This window comes from Festucalex cinctus, chromosome 12 (genome assembly GCF_051991245.1).
Source record: "Festucalex cinctus isolate MCC-2025b chromosome 12, RoL_Fcin_1.0, whole genome shotgun sequence".
Lineage (NCBI taxonomy): Eukaryota > Metazoa > Chordata > Actinopteri > Syngnathiformes > Syngnathidae > Festucalex > Festucalex cinctus.
The window spans coordinates 14,886,640-14,903,101 of record NC_135422.1 but is presented as its reverse complement, the minus strand read 5'-3'; the positions used below and the strand labels follow the sequence as shown (position 1 = coordinate 14,903,101).

Genomic DNA, 16,462 nt, shown 5'->3' with positions numbered 1-16,462 from the left:
AGCTCTTTTAAGAGGGGAATAATGGTTATGTTTTGCCAGGGGGAATACTTCACCAAGCTCAATTTAGAGAGTCAGCTGGCTACGTGTGATAGGAATCACATAACTGCATGGCTCATATGGAAGAAGACGACTACACATTCCTACATGCTTGCGTTGCAAAACTATATCCAACGAGACGCAACCAAAGTTGCTAGCCAACCAGCTAGCTCACGAGCTAACAGGCTTGGGCCTCATAAGAAGAGATAAGTACGGTAACCTGCATTTGATGCGAACAGTCACTTTTTTTTTTTTTTTTTTTTTTTTTTTACAGTGAGGGGAGGGGGAGCTCATGCCAAATGCTGAAATGCGTCAATGGGTGCAGTTTTAGCCACGCCCCACAAAATTAGGAACCCTGGAATCCTCAGCACAGACTTAAGATACTTTAGCAGCGCTGTACAGTGGCAGTGAACACATTTTTTGTTTGCTTCAAGTTAAGCAATTAAGCTTCTAATTAGGGCCCAACCGATGTGGATTTTACTGTAAATCAAGCCAGATACTTCAGACTAAAATTCTGTTAAACAATTAATTGTCTGATTAATACAAATTTAAAAAAAGAGAGAGAGAGAGAGAGAGAAAGAGAGAGAGAAAGGAATAAAAAAAAAGAAATAAATTAAAAAAAAGAAAAATATAACATGAATAAAATAACGTATTTTTGGTATTAACTTTACAGGAGAAAGAAAAAAAATCTGCAAAACTCAACCTTTTTTTTCTCCAATTTTATTTATTTATTTTTTTTGGGGGGGGGGGGTATTTGAATGTCGTTATCTTTGTCTTTTGTTGTAATATATTAATGTATTAAAAAATGGCAAATCGGTTTAAAGGTGCTAATATCTGCTGATTAAAATCGGCCAATTGATTAATCGGCCGATAATAAAAAATATAATGAATAAATTAACTATTTATGAACTTTACAGTTTTTGAAAGTCGTTATCTTTGTCTTTTGTTGTAATATGTTAATGTATGAAAAAAAACGGCAAAAATTGGTTTAAAGGTGCTAATATCTGCTGACTAAAATCGGCCAATTGATTAATCGGCCGATTAATAACAAAATATAATGAATAAATTAACTATTTACGAACTTTACAGTATTTGAAAGTCGTTATCTTTGTCTTTTGTTGTAATATGTTAATGTATTAAAAAAAACGGCAAAAATTGGTTTAAAGGTGCTAATATCTGCTGATTAAAATCGGCCAATTGATTAATCGGCCGATTAATAACAAAATATAATGAATAAATTAACTATTTATGAACTTTACAGTATTTGAAAGTCGTTATCTTTGTCTTTTGTTGTAATATGTTAATATGTAAAAAAAAAAAAAAAAAAAAAAAAAAAAAGACTAATCGTTTAAAAAAAAGTAATATCTCCCAATTAAAACGGCCATATTGATTAATCGGCCAACTGATTAATCAGACGGGCCCTACTTATAATAATGCCATGCTATGGTTAGCTCATATAATGCATACACAGCGAAAGCGTCTGTTAAGCTCCGTCTCCGTCGGTGGTTCACTTTCTGTGCTCTGTGCTCTCTGCATGCATTCAAAATCAGCCCATTGTCACAATCATAAGCGTGCCGAGCTTAAGACTCTTTGCCAGCGTCAAGAACAGGATTAGACCCTAACACCCACTCATAGACACTATGCAAAAACACCTCCCTGCGAGCACTCTCAAAAAGACATTAAAAAATGCTTAAAAGTCACCATAACGAGTTTTCTCTCGAAAGGGGGGAAAAAAATAAAAAATTCAAGTGATTCAGCGTTTGAGTCGAGGCCAAAAATGATTACGGTTGGGGGAAATAAGCACTCTGGGAGCGCTCTTTCTGGTAATGACCACGTTCAAAACAAACACACCCTCCACCGGAGTGACAGTCGTGCACAAAAAGTATAACACGGACGCCTCCAATGTGAAGTCACCAGATTGAAGACAGAAAAGGCGTAGCGCGCATGTACGTACGGTATAATCACCTCATGAATATTCACTGAGATGCAGAGGCGGTAACGCAAGTCATTTTCTCACGCTGATGATATGTGGGTCACAATCCACCAGAGACTTTGGCGGGGATGCAAACAAACACCAAAAGAAAAGCTTGTGAAAAACCAGAGCGGGATGCGTTATGGTTGAGCATTATGGTCAACCATGTGAACTACTTTTCCCCACTTCAATGTTCAAGATCATGAATAACTGTAAATGTCAGACCAACCCAAGTAAAGCGAATGCAGTTTTTGAAAAGCTGATTCGATTTATGAAGGAAACATCTACTCAACGCTAACTGACCCTGTTTGAGAATGAATTGCCCCCTAAACCTAACAACTGGTTGTTGGGTCATCCTCAGCAGAAGCAAGTGGAAGCGAACGTTTTCTATTAAAGGGCAATGAGTCTTTCTGGTGGAGATATTTTGAACCACTCTTCCTTGCAGAATTGCTTTAATTCAGCAACGCTGGAGGATTTTCGAGCATGAATGGTCATTATAAGGTCATGCACAGCATTTCAATTGCAATCAAGACTGAACTTTGACTAGGCCACTCCAAAACCTTCATTGTGTTTTTTGAAGCCATTCAAGGCGAATTGCTGCTGGTGTGTTTTGGATCGTTGTCCTGCTGCAGAACCCAGGTGTGCTTCAGTTTATAAACAACCAATCTCTCCCTCGGGATTTTCTGGGAAATTCACAGTTTCATCAATCAGAGTAAGTCGTCCACGTCCTGAAGGAGCAACTCAACTCAACTCAACTTTATTTATAAAGCGCTTTAAGAACAGGCATTGCTGTATACAAAATGCTGTACATAAACATAAATATCAGTTTTGCAGTAAACAAGAACAAAACAAACATTTTGAAGTGCGAATACAAGTTTTTTTTATATACAAGTAAATACATTTTACGTCAGTGAATAAATAAGAAGTAGTGAATAAAGAGATAAATAAATACATAAATAAGTAGACTAAACATCAAACTCGTACACACCACAAAACATCAGGAACAAGTCTCATGGTGCACCAAAAGCCAAAGAATACAGATGTGTTTTAAAAGAGGATAACGAGGGGGACTGCCTAATATTTAGTGGACGGTCGTTCCAAAGGGAGGGACCAGCAACAGCAAAGGCTCGATCTCCTCTAAGCCTCCGCTTAGTCCTCGGTACCTCCAATTGAGTCTGGTCTGCTGACCTGAGGCACCGGGCAGGTGTGTAGGGGTGCAAGAGCTCGACGAGATAAGGTGGGACAAGACCACTGAGAGATTTGAAAACAAATAGAAGAATCTTAAAATGGATTCTAAATTTAACGGGCAGCCAGTGAAGACAGGCCAGAATAGGGGTTATGTGTTCCCTCTTCCGGGCACCAGTAAGGAGACGAGCAGCAGCGTTTTGGACAAGCTGGAGACGCTGCAGGGAGGACTGACTATTCCCAAAATAAAGTGCATTGCAGTAATCCAGCTGAGAATGAACTCAGTTTTGAAAAAAAAAAAAATGGATTAGCCACACTCAACAGAGCCAGGTAGCTTTAAATAATTTTTCTTTGCTTAAAAAAATAAAATCACAATTTACAGCATTTTTTGTTTACTTGGGTTATTTTTTACGGAAGCGTATTGCATTCACTTAAAAAAAAAAATCCTGTTTTTCTGACTAATTTTTTAGGGGGAGCTTTTATTGATTTTTTTTTTTTTTCTGTCATAAAAAAAAAAATAAAAAATCCGAAAAACAGGGGGAAAATATTCAGAAAAACAGAGGGAAAAACATTACTCAAAATAACAGAAAGAAAAACATTTAAAAAAAAAAAACTGAAAAAATTATTCCAAAAAAACAGCACAGAGCACCAATTCTGTTTTTCTCAGTATTTTTTTTAATTTTATTTTAGTTTTTTACCACTGAACTCCAAGTGACTTGTTGCAGCCACTGACTGGTACATATGACTGGATAGCCGATAGCCCATACACGCTAATGCAAGCCGTTGAAGTCACAGGGCGGCCATCTTGTTACTCCCACCTTGCGAGCAGACTACTGTATAAACTATACGGTACAGGTGAAACATACATCTTGTAGGCAGTTAGTATAAGGCCAGAGGCGGGGTGGGGGGGTTTGTGCCCTTTTTTTTCCCCCCCATGTTAAAAAATAGTGACCACCCCAGCACAAAACCCCCCACACCGCCTCTGGCCGTATACTAACTGCCTACAAGCTGTATATGTCTCATCTGTACGTATACCGTGCAGTTCATATTATTTTATTTTCTGTTTTTTTTTTTTTTTTTAGTATTTTTGTTTCTGTTTATTTTAATAATGTTTTTCCCCCTGATTTTCGAAGTAATTTTTCCTCCTGTTTTTCCTGAATATGTTTTTCCCTGTTTTTCAGAATATTTTTTTCTTAATGACAGAAAAAAAAAATCAGAAAAACAGAAATGAAAAAAAAAAAAACAAAAAAAACAAAGCTCCCCAAAAACTTGAGATTTTTTTTTCAAGTGAATGCAATATGCTTCCGTAATTTTTTTTTCTTCTAAATTGCGCAAAAATAAGAATTGGAGAAGACAAATACTTTTTCAGGGCACTGTATATCAAAGCCTTTGAGTTTTATGAAGTACTACAGTAACTACACTGTCAGTGGCTCAAACAAATGAGTCATGAGATCCAATACATCTGAACTGTGCGTAAAATGTTGCCTGTTTCGAATTATCTACATGAATGTAAGCTACAGTATGTGTCACTATACTACCAATGACCCACACAAATGAATATTAAGTTTCAACCCAACAGCCGAATCAACAATTTTGCCATTTTGGAACAGGAATCAAGCCCCCCATGCAAGCTACATGTCATGAAATCCAATACAAAATCCGCATCCAACATTTCGCTCATTTGAAACAGAAGTCCCGACAAATGACTCCTCAGCTGCCACGTTCCACCCTACTAGTCACTAACTTTGTGGGTTGCTCACAAGGTCGAAGAACACCCAGTGCGTCTTGGCAATGACACTTGCAACTATCAGAGCGATGAAAATGATCCATGACCTTCTGTGAAAATATGTTTTTGCTAAACACTTCCCGAGATGATAAAGCAAGGGTTCGGATTTTCAGGATACTGCTCACGTACGGGATTGTCATGTTAAAGCTAGCCAGCTGCCAACTTTTTGTGAAAAAAGAAATGACAATGATATGGAACTGCTGTGACAAGATGGAGCCCTGACAACCGCTACGTTAGCTTCTTGTGCTAGCAAACATCTGTCTAGCTTGTGAACGAAATTACTTATGTGGATCCCCTTTGACTGTTTTGTGATGTTTGACAAGATGCAGCTCTGAGTAAAGATGTTAAACTGTGACGTTAGCTCCTTGGTAATAGCGAGCTGCCAGCTTTTTGTGAAGAAAATTACCATAATATGGAACTGCTGTGACAAGATGGAGCCCTAACAATTGCTACGTTAGCTTCTTGTGCTAGCCACCAGCTGTCTAGCTTCTGAACAAAATGACTTATTTGGATCCCCTTTGACTGTTTTGTGATGTTTGAAAATACGTAGCACTGAGTAAAGATGTAAACCGCGACGTTAGCTTCTTGGCTGGTTAGCTAGGCTGCCAGCTTTTTGTCAACAAAATGACCATGATTTGATCGTGACTTTAGCCTCTCATACTAGCCATAGACTGGCTAGCTGTCAACCTCTTGTATGGCAAGGCAAGGCTGCTTTATTCTAAAATATACCACATTTCATACACAAGGCAACTCAATGTGCTTCACATTAACCATAGGAACAACACCTAAAAACATTTACAAACACAATGGCTAAAGGAGATTAAGCTTCGAAAACAAAGTAGCTCTCCAAAATGACTAAAAGAATCTAAGAATGTAGAGCAGTTAAACACAACAAATATTCAAATAAAGAAAAAAGTAGCTTTCTAAAATTACTAAAAAATAAATAAATAAATAAGTGAAACTGACCTTAATCAAAGGTTAATAAGGATTTAAATGCATTCACAAACAAACAAAATGTGTTGCGATAATCAATACCGATGTCATAGGTTGAAAATGATTGGTAATTCTGCTTTAATAGCTAAAAGGCTTTCACTTTTCTCATTCTCTGGCTATATCAGCCCCCGCGAGAGCATGCCGGTGTGGCCCATGATGATCCCGCCAAAGCGAGGCGCCAACGTGGCGTGACTTAATCATATTATTATTGATCTGGGCCGCGATCATTGTCTAGTAGTCTATTAACAGATTAGCTGTCTGTCAATCAAAAAAAAAAAAAAAAAGCTTTTTATTTTCACGCCGCTGCCGCACACTTTTATCTGCCCGACAAAAAAAAATAAAAATACGCCCGTGGATATAATTATAATCACGGCGGTGAAGATTTCATGACAAGCTGTGTAGAGTATACTAATGTATTTCATGTTGCGGGTTGATGATGGGGCTCTGTATTATTTAGCTTAGCAGGGAAGACGAAAAGCAGCAGCTCAGACGCTTTTTGTCAAAAAATGACACACGTAGATGTCATAATAAGATTTACTTTTCCATGGTGAAGCCTCCAAATACTGTAATCATCAAACTGTGATCCAAAATGGCCAACTTCCTGTTCAATTTGGAGCTTAAAAGTTTTTCAATGCAACGTTCTGGGCTGATTTCAAAATGGCTGATTCTAACCAAACTTGCCATTTTCTGTTCAATTGAGGAAATGGGATCTCTGCGACTTTTTTTGTGCATCGTGGTTTGATAGACATGTGAACCAATTATGTGACAACTGGTGAAATTGGTGTCAATTGGTGTGTTTTTTTCCTTCTGTCTGTCTTTGCATAATGTTTGAACAACAAAACCCAATCAAAATTTTACTTCCACACTTTTGTAGAGAAGGCTCTATTGAAAAAAAAAAAAAAGAAGAAGAAATCTGCAGGAGGAAGCCAAAATTCAAACCCAAAACGTCAATGCTGTTATAGAGATGATGTAACCACTACCCTACCATGCTGCCCACTGTTTCATGACAGCCTCCTAAAATGTGGCAATAATACCGATTTGGAAAAAAAAACAAAAAACAAAACAGCTTTGTTGTGTGGCCAAAGCAGTCATTAATTCATGCTAAATATATTCCAAAGTGTTATTAATAATTCCTGTTTATGCTCACAAGCCCCATCAAAAAAACGACAAAAAAAAAAATGACCACGTTTTGTTTTCCCGTGCGCCGCTTAAGTTGATGGTATTAATTTTCTAAAAAGCCCGGCGTTAATTACACGCCGGTTTCCCCCGCCGGCTCGTAACTCGCCCGCAACGCAGCGCCTGTCAACGTACTAACTGACGCTGTGTAATTTACACTCACCGCCTCGTCAAAGATCCCGTTTGATTGACAGCCCGACAGTAAATAGCCCACACTGTGAGCGGGCGGAGAGATTGTAAACAGCATAAGGTCGCAAAGGAGACGTGAGCGGACCCCCTGGAGGAGAAAATACGTTTTTTTTTTAGTAGGATGGCATTTTGCTTAATGTTTCAAACTTTGGCAAAATATTACAATAAAAAACACAATTTTTACAGGAATAAATGTCATGATTTTGAAGAGTTGAGCAGATATCGCAATGTAGTCGAATACAATTTTCAAATCTCAAAGTCGGCAAAAACGGCTTCATTTTAGTTGGTAGGCTTAAGTGTTTACATTGCATTCTTTCGAATGAAAAGTCGAAGTGACAAACCCACAGATTTGTTTTCATGATTGTTGTAATATGACATAACTTACTGACTTATATTTACGCCACATGTTTTAGGTAGAATGTTGTTAAACCGACATAGGGAACGCTTAAAACGATGTATTTATTCAGCTACCAAAACTCAACTACTCAAAACTACTACTTTTTTTTTTTTTTAAAGAATAAAGTGAAACGAGCCGTTGACATTTTGCTGAATGTCATAAATCTCAAGTTATAAGTGGCCTTAATAAAGACAGAAGCAAAAGTGCCAGCTCCTGCTCTCCAGTTATTCGTGACATCGCACAAATGACAAAGTGACACACTACTTCAAAAAATACCACGATAGGGAACTTGAGAAAAATCACGCCGCATTGAAGGCATCAGACGGAAAACGTCAACAATGGAGGAGTACGTCTGCTTCTCAGAGCAACAATATGGAAGCATATTGATGCCAGCACCATTATACTATAAAGAATTTAATGTTTAAGTTAAGATATACATGATAAATTTCACATTTTTACCCCCCAAAAAAAGTTCCATGCTATAATGTGATTGATTTTAACGTTAAAACGTGAAGAGTTTCACATTTTCACTTGATAAATGTTACATTATAACATGATAAGTGTCAAGTTTTAACTTGCTAAACATCACATTATAATGTGAAAAGTTGCATGTTTTAACGTGATAACATTTCACAATATAATGTGGTAAGTTCAGGTTTTAACGTGATGAGTTTCATGTTATAACGTGACAATTAAAATGTTATATGGTGAATTTAGCTTTTGATGATCAGTTTCACACTAAATGGATAAAGGTCACATTCTGACTTGAAGTTTCAAGTTTTAATGTGATAAATTTCACATTATAATGTGATGAATTTAATCTTTGAACATTGTAAAATTCACATTTTAACTTGAAAAACGTCACGTAATAATTAGTTTCATGTTTTAACGTGTTAAATGTCACGTTATAAAGTGGTGACTTTGATCTTTTAACATACTAAAATTCACATTTTAACATGACGAGTTTCACGTTATGATGTGATTAGTTTAGTTTTTCACATAATTATTTTTATTACATTTATAATTATTTGGGTGAGCCAACCACCATTATTAATGGAAAATGATTATTTATACACATTTTTACAAGAATTTTGGGGGTTAAAATGTTATTTTTTCTTCAATGTTTTTATAACGAGCGTCAATTATACACAAATTTTCGCTAATAGTTGTGCTCCACTGTAATTTCTTGGGCGCGTAATCAGCTTCATCCTTCTTGGATATAATTTTCCACGGACGCCCGCTCGATCCTTTACAATGGCAAAGTGCATTCACGCATTTACACGTCTCGTCTAAATTTAAAACTCACGGGCGGCCTCTGTCTTCATTGTAAAAATGAAAGGGTCCTCTTGTAGTACACTTGTGAAGGCGTCGCTTTAAAGGCAACACTTGAGAGGCGTACAAGTTGTCTGCTCGCTTCCTAACATCTTTTATTGATGGCAAATCACGCTTTTTATAGCTGCGCCGTAAACGTCGGGCGCGCCGCCGTTTCCATGACCCTGGTGTGGAATTATTTACATTTCGAAGTGCTCTTCGAAAAGATAAGAAAAAAATATACACGAATTACAATCATCGTATTTATCACCTTTAGAGATAAATGATAAGTTAGAAAAACGTTAGAAAAAATATAAGGTTAAGCCAAAATAAAACATTTTTCTAGATTTTCAAATGGGTCAATTTGACCCACTAAGTGTTTGACAATCCAAATACAACAACTCATTTTTTTCCCCCAGTAGGAAAACATAGAGCCAGCAGAATAAGTAGAATCCAACTTTGTAACAACTATTGTGCACTAGAATTTTTTACTGGGTCAAAGTGACCCGCTTCACATTTCATCATGAAAAATAGAGCACAATGTATTTCTATTTACAAAAACTAAGACCGCCATAAAAAAAAATAAATAATCAATATTAAAAATCTAAATAAAGAAATGTTTTTCTAGATTTTCAAATGGGTCAGTTTGACCCACTCAGTGGTTGACTAGCCAAATATCGTAACACAATTAGTATTATTTTTTTCCCAGGAGGAAAACAGAGCCAGCAGAATCAGTAGAATCCAAATTTTTAACAAATATTGTGCACTAGAATTTTTTTACTGGGTCAGTATGACCCGTTTCACATTTCATCGTGAAAAATAGAGCACAATGTTTTTCTATTTACAAAAACTAAGACAACCAAAAAAAAAATTCAAAATTCAAAATCTTAATAGAGAAAGGTTTTTCTAGATTTTCAAATGGGTGTTTGACCAGCCAAATATAACGCAACTAAAATGTATTTATTTATTTTTCCTAGTAGGAAAACAGAGCCAGCAGAATAAGTAGATTTATAACAAATATTGTGCACGAGTATGTTTTTACTGGGTCAATGTGACCCGCTTCAGTTTCATCATGAAAAATAGAGCACAATGCTTTTCTATTTACAAAAACTAAGACTGTTAAAAATAAATAAATAAATAAATAAAAAATCTAAATAAAGAAAAGTTTTTCTAGATTTTCAAATGGGTCAATTTGGCCCACTCAGTGTTTGACCATCCAAATACCATAACAACGAAAAGGTATTAATTTTTTCCCAATAGGAGAACAGAGCCAGCAGATTAAGTACAATCCAAATTTGTTACAAATATTGTGCACTAGAATTTTTTTACCGGGTCAATATGACCCGTTTCATCGTGAAAAATAGAGCACAATCCTTTTCTTTAAAAAAAAAAAAAAAAAAAAACTAAGACCGCCAAAAAAAATCCAAAATAAAAATCTAAATAAAGAAATGTTCTTCTAGATTTTCAAATGGGTCAACGTGACTTTTTGGTTACTTTTGGTTAAGTATTTTTTTGGACCAGGCTAAGTTTAACAACCTTTATGCCGCTACTGTTTCTCCAGGTGGACCTGCAGCAAAATCCATGGGAGTGCAACTGCGACGCGGCGCCCCTCAAGCGCTGGTTGGAGGGCCTCAGCGCTGTGGTGGTGGTGGGCGAGGTGGTGTGCCACTCGCCAGAAAAAACCAAAGGAGTGGACCTGCGTTCACTCTCCATGGAGATTCTGTGCCCGGAACTGGAGCCCCAGGAGGACCGGGAGCAGCGGGCGGTCACCTCGACCGTGCCCGACGGCGGCGCGGCGCTCGGCCACCCGGACACCGAACCGGGTCCCCTGATCCCGCCCGGGAAGGATTCCATCCCGCTGTCGGTTCTGGTCCTCAGCCTTCTGGTCCTGTTCGTGTCGGCGTTCTTCGCGGGGGCGGCGCTCATCGCGTACACCCTGAGGCGGCGCGACAAGCTGCCGTTCCGTCGCCAGGGCGAGGTGGACCTCGCCGGCATCCAGATGGAATGTGGGATCTTTGCCGAGGGGTCGCATCACCACCATCACCACCACCACCACCACCACGGCCTGGCCGAGACGCCGCCCCAGCATAACCACGTCTACGATACCATCTCGGTGGCCAAAACCCCCGACGCCGAGGAGCGGAAAGGAGGGGTGTCCGGCGGATACTGCTCCGCCGCCGAGAAAGACCGGGAGTGGACCCTCCAGGTGAGCTCGTCCCCCATCAGTACCGTGGCCGGGGCCGTGGGACCGCTGGCGCCGGGCCTCCACGAGAACGGCATCCTGTGCCCCACTGTCATCGACAGCCAGGGTCCCACGCCCAAGGTAGAACTGGTGGACTGTCTCTTCAGACTGCCCGCCCCGGAGTTCCGGGATCTGCCGGACAGGTACGCCAGGCCGCCGCCCCGCTACCCTCACCCGCAGGACGCCCAGCTGCAGGACGCCGCCGCCGCCTCCTCTGCCGGGCCCCAGACGCGGGTGGTCACCACATCCTCCACCGAGGGCGAGCAGGGTGGCGAGCAGGGGACTCGTCTGATGACCACGCCGGACTACATGGAGGTTTTGGACCGCTCGTACCAGTTTTAGCTGCCTACCCTCTCTCTGGAGAGTCCTGTACAGAGGTTGGCGAGGAGCCCTTGGAGGGGGACTAGACTACAAACGATTCCTGGATAACAAGCTGGGTCACTTTTTTTTGCCCCGCGTACTCGTATCGGCAAGGATTACTCGTTTCCCGTATCTCGGCCTGGAGGGCGTTGAAAAGGTTTTCACGCCGACAGCAGCACTTCGCAACATCAAAAGCGGGAGAGTCTGGGAAATAAACAGCTAAAAGTGCCTTAGCGACGAGCAGCCAGCAAGTGTGGTCGATGCTTATTTTTCTAATGAATACAGATCTATTTATCTAAACTACTCCAGGATGGATGGGATGACCAATCAGAGTGGTGGAGGAGGAGCCTAAAAGATAGGATTGGAAATGTTTATATTCTTTCATATCATCCCATTAAATTAATTTCCAGCCGAATTGGGTATTAGGCAGCAGAGTACTGAGATGATGTTGTTATTGTTATGATTATTATTGTGTGAATGCTGAAGAGCTCAGTGAGGGACTCTTGGGTAATTTGACACGCTCACAAAATTCCCCACCAACATTTGACAAATGTACACAATCATTCCTCATTTTTCATTCAATTCAACCACTTCAATTTCAAAATGTTCAGCTCAATTAGAACATCTTGGGATCTCATTTTCACATTCCAAAAATTCTCATTTTAAGGTACTGGCAAATGTTTAAATATGAAAAATTTCCGTTTCTCATTCCCCTCTCCATTTGGGGTCTTTTTTATTATTATTATTATTTACAGGATTGAACAGTATTACATATCGAGTACTATTTTTACATTCCAAACCTTCCAGTTTTCTCCAGGATTCCAAATTTTCCATGATAAAATTAACAGACATTTTGTCACTTTTTTCTTCAACATTCAAACCACTCATACGTCTCAAGAACTATTTTTACATATTCCCCAAATTTCCAAATTTTGCGGTATTCCACATTTTCCACGATAAAAGCAAAATTACAAATGAGTGAAGACATTTTAATATTCTTCTTTAATCCATCCATGTTTCTCCACTAATGCAAACTATTCCAACTTCAAAAATACTAAATTATTCAAGACATTTTGTAAAATATTTTTAACATTCCAAAAATGACCTCTTTCCCCAGAATTCTGCACTTTCCATGGCAATATTCTCAGTGGAATAGCGACATTTTAAAAATGTTTGTAGCGCTTCCACATTTTTTCATTTGATTAAACCATTCCAGGGTCAAAAATGCTCAAATCATTCACGACCGTCGCACATTATATAACGTACGTGCGAATCTATTTCGCCTCATGTTACTAGCATTTGATCATTTCTCTTTTAAGAGTAGCTGATCCAGGGAAAAGTGTAAAACCCTGATCAATGTGCCTCAGCACTTTTATCCAATCACATCGCAGTCTAATAAAACATCCTGTCCATTCTCATTAGATTAGTAAGAAATGCAGCATTTTATTTTGTGTATTTTTCAAAGTATTGGATTCATTTCCTGAATTAAAAAAAATAAATAAATCAGTTCAGCATCAGCTCTTTAGCATTCATACGCAATTTTTACCGACATGGCGTTTTCTCATGATGACTTGAGTTGATTTTGAATGCCGGCCTACAGTGGAAGGACACTACGGGGGTGGAAAAATTTGCTCCACATTTTCATTGAGGTTTTCTTTTCTCCTCAAAATATGGACCAAAAGCAGGACTTTTTTTTTTTTTTTTTTTTTTTTTTTTTAACAAAAAGACCACGCAAAAAAAAGAAAAAAAAAAGAAAACAAATCTTACCAACTATCAATGATTATCTTTTACCAAGGTATCTTTTTATGTGCTCATCTCCTACAAATATTAGAGGCAGTTGTGAATATATTTATTCTTTGTTTTTCGTTTTTTTGGTTGTTGTACGGGATCACGTTACTATCTTGACTGTATAGTATGATTCTGCATCTGCTTCAGACGCCTTCTTCTTCTTCTTCTTCTTCTTCTTCTTCTTCCCGCCGACCCGACAAGTACAATAAAGGGTGCTACGTGAACGCCACTGTGTGACCGCTTTAAATAGCAAGCACCTCCTTCACACGTTACAACAAATTACCACAGAATTCCACATTTTCATATGGCAAAACTCAACAAATTGATTTCATTTTATCCCTTAGTTATTCCACATTTCTCAACCGTTTAAAATATTCAACTCAATCAGAGCTTCTTCTGAAGTATTTTCTAGATTGGGGGGAAAAAAAAAAAAAAAAAAAGACTCTCACGATTCCTCCTTTTACGCAGCAAATTCTATGAATGTGTCCACATTTCTTCACCAACTGAACCCAATTCAACGTAATAATGTGTCGTAACCGTGAAAATACAATTTTCTGTAGCATCTGCTTAGATGGTGAAATGACGACAAGCAGTGGGGTCGATCAAGGACCTCTTCATCATCTAAATGAATGGTTATTGTTACACAGAAAACTTGTGGGAAATATTAGCAACATTGCAAACTCTGATGCATTTTTTAACTTTCTTCTACCAACTTTTGTTTTGTCGTGATGTTCTATCTTGATTGTGGAGGATTCTGCATCTGCTTCAGGTGCCTTTTTCACTCACTCTCTCTCTCTCCCCTCAACTTTTTTTTTTTTACCATCCACTTTCTTGTGTCCTTCTTCTCTGTCTGCCTTTGATTCGCTCTCACTCATCTACTCACCCTCTCATCTTTTTTTTTTTTTCTCAACTTCCCTGTGTCTTGGTTTACAAAGGCTGTCAGCTCAGTCTCGCAGCTCAGGTGCTCGCTGCTATTGCTCTGGACGTTTTTCTAGATGCCGTTTTTATGTGTGATCACTCTCAATGCCCTTGGAGATGCTACTCTACAAGCTGTCGTTTTTTTTATTGCAACGTTATACCTGCTGCTCTAGATAATTTTCCAAGTTCTACTCTAGATGCTATGTACAACCTAGATGCTATCGCTTTTACGAGCGACACTCGTTAATTCTGTTTTAGCTGGAGATCAAGATGCTTTTGTAGATGTCACCATGCTAGATGCACCTTTTTATATGCTCTGCTTGATACTGTTAGATTTGCCTCTATCGTGTTTTAGATTCTTTCAGTGTTTCACCAAGATGCTCCTCGAGATGCAGGGTTTCACGATGGTCTATCTGTCTTCATATGCTCCGCTAGATCCTTGTCTAGATGCTCCTCTAATACTGTGTTTAACACTGTTCTTGAGGTTTCTCTTGAGATGCTATTCTAGAGTTTCTGTAAATGCTCCTTGAGATGTCATTCTAGATATTTCCCTAGATACTGTTCTAGCGGCTTCTCCAGGTGTGGTTTTAGATCCCCCTCTAGATGCCGTGTTAGATGCTGTTCTAGATTATTCTCTCGGCACTGATCTAGATGCTTCTCTATGTGTTATTCTAGATTCTTCTCTAGTGCTATGTTAGTTGCTCTTCCAAAAGCAACCTTAGATCCTGTTCTTGTAGATGCTCCTCTATATTGTGCTAGTTGATGTTCTGGATGCACCAAGATGCTGTTTGATGCCGTTTTGTTTCTTTGTTAGGAGCTATTCTAGATGCTTCTCCTAGATACAGTGGAAAATAATAGTCTAGATGTTTCTCGAGGCACTGTGCTAGTGTTTCTCTGTGTTGTTCTCGTTCCTCCTCTAGGTACTGTGTTAGTTGCGCCTCCAGATGCTTTTCTAGATGCTGTGTTAGGTGCTGTTCTAGATGATTCTCTCGGCGCTGATCTAGATGCTTGTCCATGTGTTATTCTAGATTCTTCTCTCAATACTGTTATTTGCTTGTCTGGGTGCTCCTCTTGATGCCGTGTTAGATGTTCTAAATCATCTCATTGGTGTGTTAGTTGATGTTCTAGATGCACCAAGATGATGTGTTTGATGCCGTTTTGTTTCTTTGTTAGGCGCTATTCTAGATGCTTTTCCTAGATACAGTGGCAAATAATAGTCTAGATGTTTCTCTAGTCACAGTACTAGTGTTTCCCTGTGTTGTTCTCATTCCTACTCTAGGTACTGTGTTAGTTTTGCCTCCAGATGCTCTTCTAGATGCTGTGTTAGATGCTGTTCTAGATGATTCTCGGCACTGATCTATATGCTTCTCCATCTGTTATTCTAGATTCTTCTCTCAATACTGTTTGCTCATCTGGGTGCTCCTCGATGCCATGTTAGATGTTCTAAATCATCTAAATGGTGTGCGGTTTTGTTTTGTGTTAGGTGCTGTTCAGTATGCTTCTCTAGATACTGTGGTAAATAATGTTCTAGATGTTCCTTTACATACCATTCTAGTGCTTCTCCAGGTGGTTTTCTAGATTCTCCACTCGATACTGTGTTAGTTGCTCTTCCAGATGCTCCTCTAGCTGTTGTGTTCGACACTATTCTGGATGTTCCACTAGGCACTGCCCTAGATGCGTCTCAGTGTTGTTCTACAGCCTCCTCTAGGCGCTGTCCTTGATGCTCCTCTAGATCCTGTTGTAAATAATGGTCTAGATGTCTCCGGGTGGTGTTCTAAATCCTCCTCTTGATGCCGTGCTATAAGCTGTTCTTGTAGACACTCCTCTAAATAATGTTTTAGTTGAGGTTCTATATCAGGGGTCTCCAAGTTCGGTCCTCGAGAACCCCTATCCAGCCTGTTTTCTATGTTTCTCTCCACTAACACACCTGATTCATGACCGGGATCGTTATCAGGCTTCTGCAAAGCTTGCTGATTAGCTGATCATTAGATGCAGCTGTGCTGAAGGACGGAGACATGGAAAACAGGCTGGATAGGGGCTCTCGAGGACCGAACTTGGAGAGCCCTGGTCTAGATGCGTTTGATGCTGTTTTGTATTAGGTGCTGTTAT

The 16,462-nt window shown here is 39.1% G+C and overlaps 1 protein-coding gene and 1 long non-coding RNA gene across 3 annotated transcripts in view; one reads left to right on the top strand and one right to left on the bottom strand.

Annotated features, from left to right (window-relative positions):
• The window catches only part of LOC144031989 (SLIT and NTRK-like protein 3), a 35,396-nt gene extending 22,069 nt beyond the window's left edge, over positions 1-13,327 (top strand). For both annotated transcript variants that reach the window (XM_077539566.1, XM_077539567.1), the window contains one exon: positions 10,607-13,327. In XM_077539566.1, the coding sequence (XP_077395692.1) occupies positions 10,607-11,629 (1,023 nt within the window). In that variant the 3' untranslated portion in view covers positions 11,630-13,327. The remainder of the gene's footprint in view (positions 1-10,606) is intronic.
• LOC144031991 (uncharacterized) overlaps positions 1-16,462 on the bottom strand; it is a 41,717-nt gene that overhangs the window by 6,124 nt on the left and 19,131 nt on the right. The window lies entirely within an intron of this gene.